The sequence below is a fragment of the Chaetodon auriga genome, chromosome 3, assembly GCF_051107435.1.
Source record: "Chaetodon auriga isolate fChaAug3 chromosome 3, fChaAug3.hap1, whole genome shotgun sequence".
NCBI classification, from domain to species: Eukaryota; Metazoa; Chordata; class Actinopteri; order Chaetodontiformes; family Chaetodontidae; genus Chaetodon; species Chaetodon auriga.
Window position 1 is genome coordinate 14,871,382 of NC_135076.1, and position 17,601 is coordinate 14,888,982.

General features: G+C 43.2%; 1 protein-coding gene across 3 annotated transcripts in view; it reads right to left on the reverse strand.

Moving 5' to 3' along the window:
• Window positions 1–17,601, reverse strand: part of nr5a2 (nuclear receptor subfamily 5, group A, member 2) — a 69,815-nt gene that overhangs the window by 24,194 nt on the left and 28,020 nt on the right. For all 3 annotated transcript variants that reach the window (XM_076727201.1, XM_076727202.1, XM_076727203.1), the window contains one exon: window positions 5,375–5,494. In XM_076727201.1, the coding sequence (XP_076583316.1) occupies window positions 5,375–5,494 (120 nt within the window). The remainder of the gene's footprint in view (window positions 1–5,374; window positions 5,495–17,601) is intronic.

Genomic DNA, 17,601 nt, shown 5'->3' on the forward strand with positions numbered 1-17,601 from the left:
AAAGGCTTTTTCATTATTCATGGATGTTGCATTCATTGTCCAGATAGCTACAACTCCTTAGCAACTTCTAGGTTAGCTAGTCTAGCCAGCTTAATACATATTACCTTCCCCTTGTCTCATTTTTTTTGTATCCTTTTCACTTGGATTCAGTTTGTACTTCTGGAAATTTGTTATTTTTGCATAGCTTATCTCTGCCCATTCAAGGGTTATTTCAACCAATGAAAACATATCTAGAATCCCAAACTGCAAAAATGATTGGCAACTATACAACACTTGACTGTACCCTGAATGCATCACCACCATGAGCTTCACGTAATGATTTTTTTTATTCATACCAGCTCTACCGCACTCTCAACACGGAGTCAAAAGCTTTGGTCTGTCTGTCAGAGTGTGAGACACTGGTGGATGTGTAAAAAAAAAAAAAGAAAAAAAAAAAGGCAGCTGCAGGCAGGAGGTTTTTGCAGTTTAACAGTTTTTTCTAACACGCTGTGGGCATATGGAGAGAGCATGGGAGTTCACCTCCAACCGACTGCCAGATTTGACTTCTCTCTCTCTGTTCCCTGTCATACAGCAAAAGGAAAAACATGCATGTTAAGAAAAAAGAACAGATAGATAGATATATAGATAGATAGATTTCCCATAAACCCATCTGTCTTTGGTCCAACCCATCCGTTCAAATGCACGCACGCACACACACACACTACTTTTTCAGGTGCACTTCATATCTGCAGCCGCAGCACATTTGTCTGGGAGGCAAGTCCTTAGCTGCCACTCAAAGTAAGCAGGACCATATTAAATTTTTATATTTATTGACAATTCATTACCATAATTGACTGTGCAAGGGTTTCCAGGGGAAGGTAGATGTTGGCGTGCGCAGCTCCTAAAGCTCAGGGAGGAAGAGGGTCCCAGTGCGCTCCCATTTGCAATTAAAAACACGCCTGGATTTGGAATTTATTTATGGGGTAAATAGTATGATTGGAGCCGTTTTTTCATCTGTCTGAATAGGGCAAGGGTAAATGTTAACAATGCACAATGTTTCTCCTCTTTTCTTCTGTCTTCTCCCATCCTCCTCCTTCTCTTGCACTACGCTCCTGTACCCCTCTTCCAGTTAATCCTTAGCTCCTTTCTGCCTCTCTCTTCCCACATTCGAGACTGTAAGAGTTATGACTCGGTGAAAAGCAGACACTGCCCCCCCCCCTCCCCAACCCCTCCAAGGTGTCAATCAATTTACATAAAATCAACTGTGCATGAAATAACTTCATTGAAGGATTGGACTGTTGATGGCGATGCCTTGGGTTATTGCCTTCTAGCCTTAAGTAAAAAGAGAGAAGAAAAAACGCTATAATGTCACTATAGCAGACTTGGCACTAACCCTGGTGACCTGTGAGTCAGTCAATCAATCAATACTACTTCATTATCCCTCCTGGAGAGACAGAGTGAATAAATATATGAATAAACCTTCAAATCTTAACCCATCATGAATACGATTAACAATCTTAGCAGAACATTAAAGATGAATATGGAAGGTGAGCTCGGTTTGATGCGTAGGGGGCTTTCATGTGTGCGGAACATGGGGTTGGAAAACGCACAAAAAAAAAGCACAAAAATCTGCGACTGGCTGAGAAACTGGTTTTTTTTTTTTTTTTTTGCATTTCACCATCATTTGAATTTCATGTACACCAGGAGCACTGTGCTATCAAAATATCTGGATTTTCATCCTGAAAACTGGCTGCCAAGCTGCAAGGCCTCGCTTAATCATTCAGCAGTTCAGTCCAATCTTTGTCATTTCATGTTTGCACACATTTGTACAAGTTGCACAGTGCGTTTGATCTTATGACAGGATACAGAAAAAGCCTCCTGTCTTCCACCAAAACTACAAACCACTCATGGCCATTTCTTTCTGCTGTTGGTGACACGATGACACGCAGCAGTACGGAGAAAGACAGAAAGTAAGAAAAAGGAAGAAATTAGCAAGCGAGGAAGATGAGGACACCAGAAAGACCATGACAGACACCAGCTGACAGGCTATAACTGTAAATCTGCTGGTGCTGTTCAAAGGTTAGTATGAGTGCAGCGTGTGACTGACGCCAGCAAAGAAGGGGCCTGATTCAAAGCAAAAGGGGAGAAACATCTGTCCAAATTTGCATTTGAACAAATCCTTAAAGAACTGAAAATATCTGCCAGTGTGAGGACACAAACTTTAGCATCTTAAACTTCTTCTATCATGAGAGGCCTGGCCTACTTTACCGGAATTTAAAGAGAATTATTAGCTGCTATCAATGTGGTGGAGCCACAGTGACGACAATTTTGTGTTCCAACTTTTTGATAGACACAAATAAGTTTGGTATGCAGGAGGTAGACCACAGTGCAACACAACAAGAAGATCATGTGGACCTTTTCTGAATAGGAAAATCTGTCTTTGGCTGCATGTAAAGTTCAATCTCCCTCTATGAGCTTAAAATAACTTAGCTGTAACTGCATACAAGAGGAAAAAGGGTTCAACTAACTCAACTTTTTCTTTCTTTTTTGATTATATGAATACTGTGAATGAGCAGACAGCACATGTTTTACTCAAGATCACTTGATTGAGTCATGTGACATCAGATGTTTCACACAGATAGACCACAGACCAATATGATGAGCATATTGTAACAAGTTATTAGCACATTACAGACCACTGAGGCGAATGCACAGCCCAAACGGTCCTTATGTGATTTGTTATGTGTGTGTGTGTGTGTCTGTGTGTGTGTGTGTGTGTGTGTGTGTGTGTAGCAGCATTTGCTTTAGGTGATGCTGCTTCTTCTAAATATCCCTGGTGTTATCGCTATGCTGTCACCCCTGGCCAGGCAGAGAATAATAGGAAATAATGAACTGTTCCAGAGCCCCTCACACACACACACACACACACACACACACACACACACACACACACACACACACACCACCCCAACACCAGCTGTTCATTAACCAAAGTATGCAAACGAAACTGCTGTCCTGTGCCTCCCCCGATTATCAGCTCCTCCTCCTCCTCACTGCTCTTGTCTCTTCAAACTGCCTCGTCCTCTACGTCTCACCTAATTTCTTCTCCTCCTTTGTTCATACCAGCACCTACTTCCTTCCTTCCCACCACCTTCATCTCTCCTGTTCCTTTCTTCCTTATTTCTCTCCTCTCTGCCATGTCCTCTGTCCTCCATTTCTCCTCGTCTTCACTCCCCATCTGTATCCCTTCTTCTCCTTCCATCTATTTCTCTCATGCCTCTTTCCTCTCCACCCTACTCCTTTCCGCCTGTCCTCATGGTGTGTCTCTACTCCTCCATTTCTGTCCTCCTCCATCATCTCTCCTACTCTCCTCCACCTGTTACCCCAATGTGCTCTTCCTCTGTCCTTTATTTTCTTTTTTCTCTTCACCTGCTGACTTTATCATCAACTCTCTTCTGCATCAAAAGGGCTTGGTGATACTGCCAGACTGTGACCGAAGCGTGTACTGGTATGATGTACTTGTATTTCTCCTAATACTTCCACTATGATTGTACTATTTGTTTGTACAATGCACCACTAGACAGCCAGTCACTATCATCTTTTCTACAGCAGGTATCAAAGTGACGTAGTTCAGATATCTGATGTATGAATATGAGCCGAGGGGATGACTGTGTGTGACAGCAGATCACTGTTCAAGCCGTGTTTGTGGCGACTAAATCTGTCATTTTTAGCCAAAACCTGATAATTTCCTGACTCTACCCAGGTCAAAAGCAGTATACTTTAGTTTATTTGAAATTCCAAACATGCATGTTGAGAAGTATAGAGAAGTCATTACAAGTACGCTTTCGCTTTTTGTGCTTAATTTAAAGCCTGTTTGACATATACTTTTGAAAAGTCTACTTAGAAATCGATGCCATTAAGTTCTACTTAAATGTACTGAAAATGAATACACGAACTCTGCAATACTTTAAGTGCTATTTCAAAGTACTTATAAGAAGTGTACTTAATTGTAAGTGTGTTATGAACTGTACTTATGTGTACATTTAAAAAGGGAACTAAGTTGCAAATACTTTTAATAGTAATAAAGTGTATTTATGAAACGTATTCTTATTTTTCAGTCCTTTGTGATGCATAATTACCATGCTTAATTAAAGTGTACTTTAATTTCACGTCATATTAAATATATTGAGGTGTATTTCTAACACACTGATAATGTAATACAATTGTTTGGAAGTTTTTAGAAAGTTGTGCCACTTAAGCGTACTATTCATGCTTCAAGTACACTCAAGTATTAATCAAGTGGTACTCAAGGACTACTTGAGTACACTTAAGTATACTAAAGGTGACAAAAATAGCACAATCTAAGTATAATATCTTTTCGCCTGGGTAACCAAGTGGTTTTTGTGCCTGAACCTAACGAGACCTTCACCAGAGCGTTGCACACGATAAAACTGAAAACTGACACATCGACTTTAAACGTAAAGAAATGTCATATTTCATCATATCCTTGTTTTGCCGACACGTACAATGCCAACATTTAGTCTAGTGACTGGGTTGCTCTAGAAGTACTACTGCTTATTTACCACAGGCAGTACTTCTTCACCTGTTCTGAAAATCTCTCCCTGACCTTGTCTTCATTCAGGATCATGGAGTTAAAGCAGGACTTCCCTGTATACGGTGCACTTGCCTTGCTTCAATATTTATACCAGAATTCTTTGTTGTAAAACATTTTGTTGAAGAGCAATGTTTTGGAGAGCCGGCCAATCAATAATTTATGACTTCTCATCTTCACTGACAGCCACGCCACTGGTCAGACGCAGTTTCATGATGAGCAGTTTCATGTTTGTGTGTGCATGAGATTATGAAAATCGCTGAACGCTGAAGAGGTCTTCGATGCGTGCTCTTGGTTTGTGCGTTCGCTGTTTGACAGTGTGTTCTGTGAGTGTGTGTATGTGTGAAGCAAAAACAGAAAACAATCACAGTATCCTGATGCGTTGAGGACCTCCATTATGGGCCTCGGGCATCAGCTCCCACCAACTTCCTCAAAGGCCCCAGTAAAACAAAATAACACACTTAGCCACATTCTTTATCTGTCCACCCACTCACTATGCTGCAGCATGCGTAACCGGGCGCTTTATGTATTCACTGGCGGAGAAAAAAAATGCAAAATTGATTATTCTGGTGACATTAGTGTTTATCTATAAGCATAATCTATTTTTAATGAAGCAGTGGCTCCTGTGTGGCTGAGTGATCAATAAGGCTTTAAGGGAAATGCTGAGGAGCTGCTGCGGAGTCCCTTGAGGAGCGAGTGATGCACGAGTTAGCGGGATTTTGCAAGAAAAAGGAAAAGGTGGAGGTAGCTGGACGTTTCCAGGGTGGGGTTGAACCAACTCACCTGCTGGCCAGTGACCAATAAGATGGAGCCCTCCTTGGCGTGCACCACCTGCCGGAAGACGTGGTCGAGGATGAGGAGCTCGCTCCAGCAGTTCTGCAGCAGCTTCATCTGGTCGTCCACCTGGGAGAAATAAACACGCCAGGTCAGGATCACACAGGGGACTAACGTGTGCTGCCGTCACTGCAGATTGTATGTCTTTGGCTGTCTCCCTTTACTGTGTGTCAGGGCCTGTTGTCCCTGCAGGCGGGAAAGTTTGTCAGTATGGACGAGTTTCCTTACACACGTGTGTGAAAACAAACCAGAAAAAGTGAAAGCTCATGAGGAGCAACATGAGAAAAGATCCTCCCTGTTACCTCAAAGTGCATAAATAGGTACTAGCATCAATCAAGTCTGGTCAGATTTTAATAAGATGGTCGATAGTTTTGCTTATTTTCTAAACGCTAAAAATGTCTATTCAAAAAGCTGCCACGACATTGTGGCACCATTGACCTTCTTTACCTGGTGCATGCTAATCTACATTTACCTCTTCACAACACAAACTGCTGATTCGTCCCTGCATCGCAAATCTTTAAACACTTATCGTACTTGTTGGACAAAATCATTTCAAATTTTGGATACTGCTAACACAGAAAGATATCCTTGAGAAATAAAAGCGCACTTTAAAAAAAAAGTTTACTTTCTTTGTTTGTATCTCAGGTTTTCATTTAAACAAGTATGTCCTGTTTTATATATAAACTGAAACACTAAAAGCTTTCACTTAAACACAGGATTAAACTGAGTGTCTTACCCACAAAAGAAAAAGCTGCGGCGCTGTCAGCCTCACAGGCAGCTGTATGCAAGGTAAACTTGGCCACAGGTCAATCACTTGTGCACCACAGACACTGTTTTTTCAACTTTACACAAAGCTCAAAAGTCCCCTGTACACACTCTAAAGCTTTCTCATGTGAACCTTTCCACACTCAGTTAAGCACTTTGCAACGTGCCTGATTTAACAATGTTGCCGGGTTTATCTGTTTGCACATTGCCAGCAGTTTCTGAGTGATTCCACAGATGATAATGATTAAGTACCCCCTTTTTTTTTTCTTCCTGAATGCCAGCCGCTGGCTCCCAGGGACCTGCCAGGTGAGCTTGGGAAGCTGAGGCAGGTCAATCGGTGGTTCTCTACTCCAAAACAACCCCCTCCATTGTAACTGTTAGTCTCTTCCCATGCCTGGCTGTGTTAATCATTACTCCATATAGTCAGAGTCAGACAAAAAAAAAAAAAAAAAAAAGGCCACATTGAGAAGGAAGGAATGAGGAAAATGTATGAGAGCTTCTTTCTTTCTTCTCCGTTTCCCCCTTTTTCTATCAACACACATTGTCCTCTCTGTGGTATCATTGGGAATAATGTGTCTGTCTGGGCACACAGCGGTTTTTGTGCTGATGTGAATTACTTTGCTGCTTTGAGTCTGTGAGAATGGTCTGTGATGTTCAGCGCCAATGTCACTTGTAGAGTGAAGAATGTGGATCGATGTTAACGCTGTGACACGGGCAGGTGCAGCATGAATGCAGCTGAAAGGAATGTCTTTTTGTGCTGCCTGGACATTGTACAGGGCTCCATTTGTCGAAATTCACAATGACCTTACGTGAAGGTACTAATTTGATATCAACAGCTGGATCTCTGCCAACTAACAGCAAACTTTTTATTGCCTTGTGTGACATGGCAGTGTCTGAGGTCACGTGTGAAGACTCTTGATTGTTGATTAGGATTGTTATGACTGCTGATTCAGGGCCGGAGTCAAACAGTTTCTGTTCACCTTTAAGGTAGACATAACAACAACTGTACCATAATATTGACCTGGCAAAGCCAAATCACACGTACCGTTGGAGGGCATGAACACTATGGCACTGGTTGTACTGGCTCTGCTTTAGGTAACTCTTTATTTTTATGTTGCATGAGCCCAGCCAGTACTATCTGTTACGACTGGCCGAATTACCTCATTTTTGTATGCATATAAAGCTCAGTATTTAGAAGTGTGCTCACCCTTCACTGAAGATGACAGAATCAGAGCATATTGCACCAAATTAGGAACTATTTCATGTTTTATATGTTATATGGGCTGTGTGTGTTTGCCATATTTACTGTATATAGCAGATGAAAATGCATTGTATTTAACCATGAATCTGGGTTTCTGAAACCTCAAACTGAAGTTATGCATAATGTTTTTGAGCTGAGGGCCTGGTTACCAAAGTTTACTGGCCCCCCAACCATTGTGAAACTAACTTAACAAAATAATAGATGAATAGAACAGTGAAATTATGCAGAACCCCCCCCCAAAGTGTCTAGTCTCTGAATGCCTCACATCTTCCATTTCTCTTTTATCAGACAAAGTCAAATGACAAAATACAACAAAGCTTCTATGACCTTTTCTGACGTTTTTGACAGTGTTGTGGTTGGTCTCCCTCCTCCTCCTTCCTATACATCTATTTTTTTGCGGTCCCAAACTGAAGGCGTCTCAAGCACAGGATGAAAAAATTCAAATGCCTTCATTAAAACCTTCGGAGAGCAAGAAACACAGTCAAAGGAGGGAGTTTTCAAGACTGCGCCCCAATCCTCTTCTGTGAGTTTCTCCATCGATCCTGGAAGCACATGTAACAGTGTGTAAGTGTGTGTGTGTGTGTGTGTGTGTGTGTGTGTGTGTGTGTGTGTGTGTGGACGGATGGGTACATGTAAGGCCTGGGTTCTTCAAAGCACCCCCCCTGCATGTCAGCAGTGCTGGCAAGTGGCGGGGTCCTCATCAAAGGGCTGTCCTCACTCTGCCTGCCTGGAAGCTCTGCTCTGACAAGAGGCCTGGGTCATCAAAGGGGGGCAGCTCAGAGGGGATGACGGCGGGTGATAGCAGCCGAGACGAGGGCTGGGGACACCCGCCTGGAAGAGGGGGACTGGTGACAGACAGACAGGCGTGAGGGCGGGCCAGGGGTTGGGGTTCAGTTCGCTGACCTTTTAAGTGCCAGCGACACGAGCTGTTTCCCTGACAAGCTCTTCCTTTGCTCTGTCAAATGAGCGACGCTCATGGCGCCTGATCTTACAAGATCTGCTGCCTGCTCTCTCAGATAATATGAACTTTCTGACACGGAGTCCACGACCGCTCCGTCTTGTGTTTTCACGCGAGCGAGTCTTGAGTACCATGCGGCCACTGCAGTCAGTAAAACACTGGCTTATTGCCAGTGACTGATTATAACCTCATATTCTCCGTTTGATTTATCCACAATATGACAGTACGAAGTTCATATGTTGATCTCATAAAACATGTTATCTATTTAATCGGTCAATTCTTATCTCACCTTGTGGTCATGGAATATTCAGACAACAATGCCACTCGTTAATTTACTGCTCTCAGCGATGTCGACTCAGTAGGAAACAAAGTTGTTGTTGTGAGTGTTGCTCACTTCCTCATTTTGCTATGTGATACACAACACGCTTGTTATCACTGCTATCACTGTCTGCTATTTATTACTAACATAAAGAATCCTGAAATAAGATCACTCGATGTTATTTATTGACAGGGTGTCTGGGTTTAGCAGCTTAGACTCAAAATGTTGTAAAATGTGTTTACTCTCTGGACATCAAAATAGTCGTCTGAGAAGTCAGGATATGGTGGACGAGTGGTTGTAAAGCATTTTTCAGTTATACGGCAAAGATTGTATATCTCTCTTTTTACATGTGAGTGACTGTGGAAAACGTCATGACTTATTTTTGGATTATTTCCAGACATTAAGCTGATTCTTTTATTAGTTAATATAAAATACATTAGTCAGCATAGGTTAAACATAAGCACCGAGCTATATCTGCAACTCCCTGTGGGACAGGAATGTGAAACATGGTCCATATTTTTCTCATTTTAATGTAACAACACTGATTAGTCTTTTCCCTCAGCTCAGTGATTGCCTCTAAAGTAAATCAGCATAAAGTTTATTCAAGTGCAGCCTATTTATTTAGTTTCTATAAATGAGCACCTCTTTTTAAAAGCTTCTGTAAAGCTTTACTCTGTTAATGGTAAGCACAGTGCCGGCCTGATGGATTATAGCACTTGCACTGCCTTGAAAAGACAGAAATATAAAAATCTGTGGCAAAGGTCAAAGTTGTCATTTCTCCAGTTTTCATTTGTGTTGCTGAAGGAAATTTAATTTGCTGAATAGAAAACGTCAGAAATATAAATCTGAGCATGAATTACTCTGAAGGTGAAGCGGAGACATTTTTAAGATAACACTTCCTCCTTTTTGAATTTCCAGGACGCTCAGGGTTATGAAATTGGTAGGTTATACTAGCTGGTCACTACACGGACAAAAGGACCCTTGCAGCTGAATGCCTTTCATAGCCTCACATTTGAGTCTTTGTATGCTGAATATAATCTTGCAAAGCAACCAAATGCGCTGCCGATGAACAGAAGTATTCATCTTGCTCAGAGGCCTTAGTCTTGTTCAGAAATACTTAACCTTTATGATACTTAACCTACCTCAGTCTGAAATAGATAATTGGGTAAAGGTTAGCTGGCCATGACTTGACATGAAAATATACATAATACACATAACACACTCGTGATGAATTCGCAGCAGAATTGCAGCAACATAAGTGAATACGTTTTGTTTTTTTTTTCCCCCTCAACTTTTCCTTCCACCGCGCGCATTTGGACAATCCCAAGTTTCTGCCTGTCCTTGGATGGAGCAAAACCCATTGTAAGGATTTAGCTTTTAAGATTCACGCTGATGCAGAAAACACACTCCCCAGAAATCGCTTCAAACCAGCCTCAAAATCCACATTTAAGGCTACTTTTCAAGGTGTGATCTATTTAATATTTTAATATCATCACCAGTGTTTGGTTAAAGAAATGAGAGAAATTCCAAGCAGGAACTTCTACTTGCAGCAGCCAGCAATGAAAAATACATATCCTCCAAGAAACCAATTTAACACCTTTATGATCGTTCAGGCGAGTGGGATCAATGCCAGGATCAATCGCTTAGCCCATAGCTTTTGTTCAAAACCACTGCCTAAGATTAATGGGATTTTCCAGAGAGAGAGGTAGAAAAAGAAAGAGCGTGTGGGTGAGAGGGGGAATGAAAGTGCCAGACAGGGAATGAGAGAATGAGAAAAGACTTGGGGGAAATTGAGAAAATAAAACATAGTGATTAAGAGCAGATATTCCCTCCATTTTTGGGCAAATGTAAATTAATTGGAAATGGAGCATTCAGAGGCTCGCTGACAAAAGTAATGTTTATTCATAGCCCCCTGCTAAGAGTGGAGCAATTATCATGGTGTGTTGAGTCAAAACAGGCCAATGTAGTAGAATCTTTACCCCCCTTTCTTGTGGCCGGGTTTTGGTCTAGTGCCACGAGCATTGTTAAGCTTCGTACGGTACGGCGGGCTTTAACGAGAGTACACAGCTGGATCTGATTTTAATAAGTAGTTCCATTTTTGATGTGGCCTAATGAACAGATTAATGGAATCTCCTTCTGTGGAGCCTTAATGAATGGAGAGAATCACGCTATTTTTTTAACACAGGGGGGAGAACACACACACACACACACACACACGCACGCACGCACACACACACAGACCGTGAGTTTATCTGCCTCTAACGACTTGTACATAAACAATAGCTGCGCTTCCATCTTTCCGTCTCTCTTTGCTGGACAAGAATCAATGCTGTCTCGGAGTACTACAGGTGAGGTTTGAAGCTGACATCAATGCTCGCGCGTCTCTAGCAGCGGTCCTTTGGTGCAGTCCTGTCTTGGCATCTGTTCGCCTTGAGCCAAACAGGCCCTGTATTCACCTGGGAACAGGCATTAATTCACCTAGAACAGCGCCTGTTGTTCTCAGAGCGTTGCGAAGGTTTAATTATGCCGTGCTTGAACGTTCTGTAGCCCATTTCCAGTGCAGTTTGGTAATTTAATTGAAAAGAGTCTCAGTGTGGGGTGCCATCGCCAACAATATGATTCTGTTCAACTAAATGGTCATCAGTGTGTCACAAGCCATTGAGTGGCTGGTAGTTTTTTTCTGTGGAGGCATGTGTAAACCTGCTGACATGAGATCAGATCTTACTATCGCTCTCTTTATTACCCTTCCTATTGTCTTAACAAATACCAAATGACAAGGGGGAGGGAAAAAAAAAACAGGTCACAAATGCCTCTTGAATCTGGCTGCAAATCATTTTTGGCAGTCGTAACTTTCCAATGCCACAAATAGAGTTACATCCATCAGAAAAAACAACAGAGTGAGTGACAAAATCCCCAGGACGCTCCAGCTATGTGACCTGGTGGAAGAGGAGAGGGGCCTCCAAGCTGCGTCCTGCTCATCTCTACACACTGCAGAAGTGGGTGAGAATACAGACGATCCCCGACTCTCCGCTTCCCTTAAACCAACTCTTGTTTGTCACGGCATACAGTTCGTGTGGGCCTGATCCTACGGCTGGCGGGGTGATAAGAATGCTGGGAAAATAAGCAGGTGGCAGGTGGCGCTGCTAGTCGAGGGGGAGGGGGGTCTACACAGAGGAATGATAATACTGAAGATAATATACTGAGCTTCAGCAAAACTGAGTTTGTCAGCCAGCAGACAAGGTTGAAGATTAAAGCTTCCAGAATACCTGTTGGTTCCACGCCATGTCGCCTGACACTGCGGCTGACTTTTAGGATGCTGTTCGTCCACAGTGCTGCTGGTAGTGCACTCACAAAGTGAATCAACACGTCAGCAAATCAACAGATATCTATTTACAGAGCTGGGCAGCCCGGAAACAAAAAACTGAGCTTCTTATGCCCTTTCACATGTGAGTTTGTTTCTTAAATCAATCATTTTACATGTCTTTTCAATGGCAAATGAAAGATTAAAGCCATTAAAAGCTTTCTCACTGTGCTCACGGATGATGCTTGGATAGCTAATGTACATCCTTCAGAAGAAAAACAACTCTTTCCACTTCTCCTATGATGTTTACTTGCTTTTTATCTTTCTTTAAACAGTATTTTAATACTTTTATGGTTATTGTTCTGCACCAAAACGACCAAAGGCAATAAAACTGAACTGGTTTTTAACCAGCTGGACATTCATTTAATCCACAGTTTAAAAAAAAAAAAAAAATACTCTGTAGTAGTAGATCAACATAAGGAAAGAAGCAAAGCCATTACATCAGCCTGTCTGTAGTCACACAGTCTCTTAAATGTAGTATGTAGCACCATCAACATTTCATGTCACTGGCACCTGTTTGTTGGTTGCATGTGTCTCTAATCCAACGTATCAGGTAGTGGAGAATGCTCGTGGGTTTATCTCTGACGGAGCGCACAGAAACCCTAGACTGTTATTATGTCCCCAAACAACCATCGAGATGCCACAGGCCAGCTGTGAGCTTGGAAAATATCACCTTTGTCACAAGAAGGCCTTGTGTCTGCAGAAAAGTTGTTTTCAACTTCAAGAAGAGATTTTTTTTTTTTTTTTTTGTCGCTGCAGAAAAAGTGGAATCTGCTCTTTGCAATTATGTTTCCATGTCTCGAGCAAACACTTAATGTGCTATCCATTCGTTGTGAAGAACGGCACTGCCAGGGTTTAATCAACATGTATTCACTCAGGGTACTGTGGAGCATGTTAAATGACAAGTAATGTAGATTTTCTTTGATGTCAAAGTTACTGAAGAGCAACATGAGGCTAGACAGGTGACAGGCAAATGGGTGTTTGCGGGAATATTGTGTTTGTAAAGACATAACAGGTGCAGGGTCTACTGTAGGTTCTGCGGGGTTTGGGTAGGACTGAAAACAGGAGCAGTGTAGAAACGGCACACAGAGCTCACATGCCTTTGGAAGTGACTGATAAACAATTTACAAAGAAATAGCACTAGGTCTTGATTTGCCAGTGTTGAGCACCTTCATTCAGATACACCAGAACAAACTGTTATTCATATTGTCACCTCGGGCACGTGTGGGCGCTGAAGACCTCTGTGGCCATACACTGACTTGACATGAGAGAATGACCCAATAATGTTTCAAACTCAACAGCAGAAATGTTCATTTCTTCTCACTTAATTGAGTTACGTGAGTAGAAAATCAGTGAGGACATTAACGCTGAACAGTGGCGCCTGGACGTCCTTGAATAAACCGCAAGTTATCCGGCGTTTCTATTCCTTTTTTTGTTTGTTTTTTTAAAATGGAATTTGTCTTTTTGGTATCAGTAAACATAAGGCAGCTGCAGTGTCCTTTAGCATTCCTTGTTGCAACAAAGAATGACTCCATCAAGTGTATTATTCAAGCCTTATGTGACACAGTGGTTGGACGTGACATTTGCTGGTGCAGGAACACTGTCAGGGAACTCGAAGGCAGTCGGAGAAAGTGTGTTGTTGCTGCTGAAGTTTCAAACTGTTTGTGTCGGAGCAGCGTCTGTCTTCTTCTCTGAAAAGCATTAGGCAACGTGTTCTGAGTGAGTCGGCGTGTGCAGACGCACATGAACTCAGTGTGCTGGAGAGCAGAAAGCACTTTGTGAGAGCGAATGAATGCTGTATTTTCTATGTGTGTGTGTGTGTGTGTGTGTGTGTGTCAGAAAGAATGCTAGTGTGTGTCCACGTGTGCCCGCGTCTGATCGATGCGGCCGCGGCGCTGAGATTGATCGGTTCCCACGGTGACTGCATTAACAGACTCTGGAGGCTGACCTTTGACCCTGAGAACACTCTGTGATTTCGATTGGCCGCGCTCTCTCCCTCTCCCCACCTTCACATCTTCTCACCCGTCCACACATCCTGACATTCTTCTTCTTGTCCCAGGCTAGTGGTAAAAAGGGAAAACTCTCTCTCTTCTCGCCCCCCGTCCGTCCTTTCATCCTGGACAGCATCCTTTTGTCCCGAGCCTTGTCGAGACGAGAGGAAACAAGATGTGGGCCTAATAAGGTCTTCCTGCGCTGCCTGGGCCTCTTCGGGCCACTACAGATACAGGAAACGCAGCAGCCGTCTATGGCAGCAAACCAAATGTGTGAATAGATAAAAAATAAATAACAAAGATGCAAAAATAATCTTGGATGGATCACAGCATGTAAGGTTAAGTTGTTAGCTTAAGCCACATAAGCACACATACACAAACATTCACACATCTGTGAGGATGCATATGAAGCGCTGCACTACATTCATGAGGCAGGAAAAACAAAGTATCTCTGTGGGTCTGCGTGCTGCAGCGGGAAGAACGTCTTGTTTTCTCAAGGTCGCTGACGATGGCAACAAACCCTCCTCTCTGTCTGATATTAGCGCCGGGATCTGAGGGTGAACCAAGCACGCCCAAACTTCCCTATTCCGTTTTTACTTGATGCATAAGCATATGAAAGATGGAAAAATCAATAAGGCAAGAGAACGGACCAGTGAGGGGCCAGACATGAATTTCAATTGCTATCTTTTCATGCATGCAATGTTTATTGTTGTCTGCCACGGCTGGTCTGTTTACTACATATGTACAAAACCAGGTAACGTCTGCCAGCTTTTTATTCTAATCATACATGAAATGTCAGAGACGGTTCATCTTAATCATCCAGCTGATAGAGCGTCGAACGCGATCATGCAGAAGAAGAAGAAGAAAAGAGAACTCCAGCAACAAATGAGGCTATGAGAAAGAAATGTGTGTGCTGTTGCTTCATTTCTGAGGAAAGTTAATCCATGAGTGCATGGCTTAGAGGAGAGAGGTTTTTTCTTTTCTTTTTGAAAGCTATTGTTTTCAGGATACCTCAGAAGTGGACTAGCTACCCCCAAACCACACACACACACACACACACACACACACACTCCCTCCTTCTCTCTCTCTTTCTATCACACACACATGAAATCTCAGGGCTTAGAGCTAAGAAGCTATCAACTAATTATCAAAAACACAGAGAGGCTCTAATCAATTATTCACATGAACATTAGGCCGCTAATACACATGCAGCCCAGGGAACAGCATCTCCCAAAAGTAACCCTTCCTTCTCCTTCAGTCCAGCACACACACACACACACGCACACACACACAGATGCAATCATGTCAAGACCTGCATGCCTACACAGAGACACACATAACAAACGCTTGACAGTAATATCTATACCTGTGTACTTACACACACTTACATACACACACACGTGCAGCCTCCTGCTCCCTTCCCGCCACTCCACTCTCGTCTTTGCAGATGGAGAAAACACAAGGCATCCAAATGCAAAATGAGTTGTGCGAGTAGACTGTCTATAAGGTTCCTGACTGGGAGGTACTGATCATAGAACTCCTATTGATCCATCAACACCCCCTACAGACTCCCCATGCACACTCAAACACACACACACACACACACACACACACACCCAGAGCTTAATCTACCAGGCGATTCCTACGCATTAAGCCCCAGCCATTGAATTTTCATGCCGTGCAATCATTATTTGAGTTAATGCTGCAATTTATGACTCGGTGTTTGTGTGCTGAGTGTGAAACGGAGGTGGAAGGGGATGCAATATAAGGAGGTGAGGAGATGAGTGACTGGGTGCAGGTTTCTGTGTATATTGGTTAAAAGTGGGGTCATGCATTCACTTGATTATATGGTCATGACTCTGTCAGATGTGAGTGACGAAGGGGAATTTATGTGTGTGTGTACGTGTGTGTTTCTGTACGATTGGGTGTGTGTGTGTGTGTGTGTGACTTTCATTGACAGACGGTGGGAAATGACCCCATAATCCTTGTCTGGCTGTCTGTGCGTTAAGAGGAAGAGAAGACGACAAAAGGAGGAGACCAAGCAGACAACAGACTAAAGGCTTCCCCCTTTTGTATTATTTAGAACAGTAGAGACTTTCCTCTCTCTTTCACACACACACACACACACGCACGCAATATACCTTAACGCAGCTTAGATGACCAAAGCTGTTTTAAAATGCAGAGACTGATGCAGTGATGCTTTCTGTCTAAGAGGGCGGGAGACACAGATTCCCATTAGCGTTTGTCGCGCCGGGATGGGTGTGTGTGGTTTTTTTTTTGATGGGGGTGTGGTTGGGGGGGGGGGTGTAAGGTGGTGGGTTTTAGAGCAGACAGCTGTGAATCCACATCCAAACATGGCACAGCTCCAGAGATCACAGGGATCTCCACAAATTAAATATCTGAATTAACTAATTGAGCATTTCCGGAGCTCCTGTGATATGTGAACAGTCGAAGTACAAGGAGGACGAGGCATCAAAACCACAACGCCGCAGAACAGATGGAGCCGTGCGTCTCCCTGAAGTGCATCTCCAGGCCTCGTCTGACAGAAACCGCCACGAATGCATCTGTATTAGGAGAGAGACGTCTCTGTATAGCACTGCTGAGGCAGTATGAGGCCTAGTGGTGCTGCTGCTGCTGATGGGAAGTGCAGTGCAACATGTGGCCTATAAAGTATTGGCCTAAGGGAAGGTGAGACTGCGGCTTGCCACCTGAAAACCTTGTCTTTTTTTGGTTTTTGTTCAGCCTCCCTGGTTCATTTCTAGAGGTTTAACGGCGTTGTCGACACCCTTCTCAGCAAGTCCCCTTTCAGCATATTTGGTTTATTGCTCGTCATTGTTTCAGCTTGCTTGAAAAGCCTCTTTTTATCCCCCTCTGAGAGGGCGCAATCCTAAAAGAACGCTGGACCGTAATGCCTATTATTAGTGCCATGCCTTTATTTCACATGTGTGGAATCATTTATCGGTGGCTCGTGCCAGGTTTGCAGTTATGGCGTTTTGGGAGAAATGGAGATTTGACAGATTGAGAGGTGAGGAAGAGGGAATGATGTGAGAGTAATAAAAGGTCCTGGTGTAGTGTAAAAGAAATAAGGAGAGCAAGAGCAAAATTAAAACCAGCAAAGAAAGCAATGCTTAAAGTAGGGGCAGGGAACAGGTGTCTTTGTCCTACTTTGCCGGCGGGGCTGAAGCCATTTTCTCGGCTGGGTCGTTGTTTGGCGTGTGGCCCCATTGAAATTTCTCAGTCGTCGTCGCAACACAGCCACAATGTCTAATGTTACTCCTATGAACTGCACACATCAGTCAACGCCGTGCAAATTCAATCACCCTCCTTCCCAGTTGAATATAAATACCCGCTCTTTAAGTGTAAAACTAGCCGGCAAGCTGTCGACTGTGCTCCACCACTGTCTTATCTATTGTCTCTGGACCCCCGACCCCCCCATGCTTCCCCACTCCCTGTCCAGAATAGACAAGCCGTAAATAAGCATCAAAAATAGACATTGGGGGACAACTGTTGACAGCCCGGTG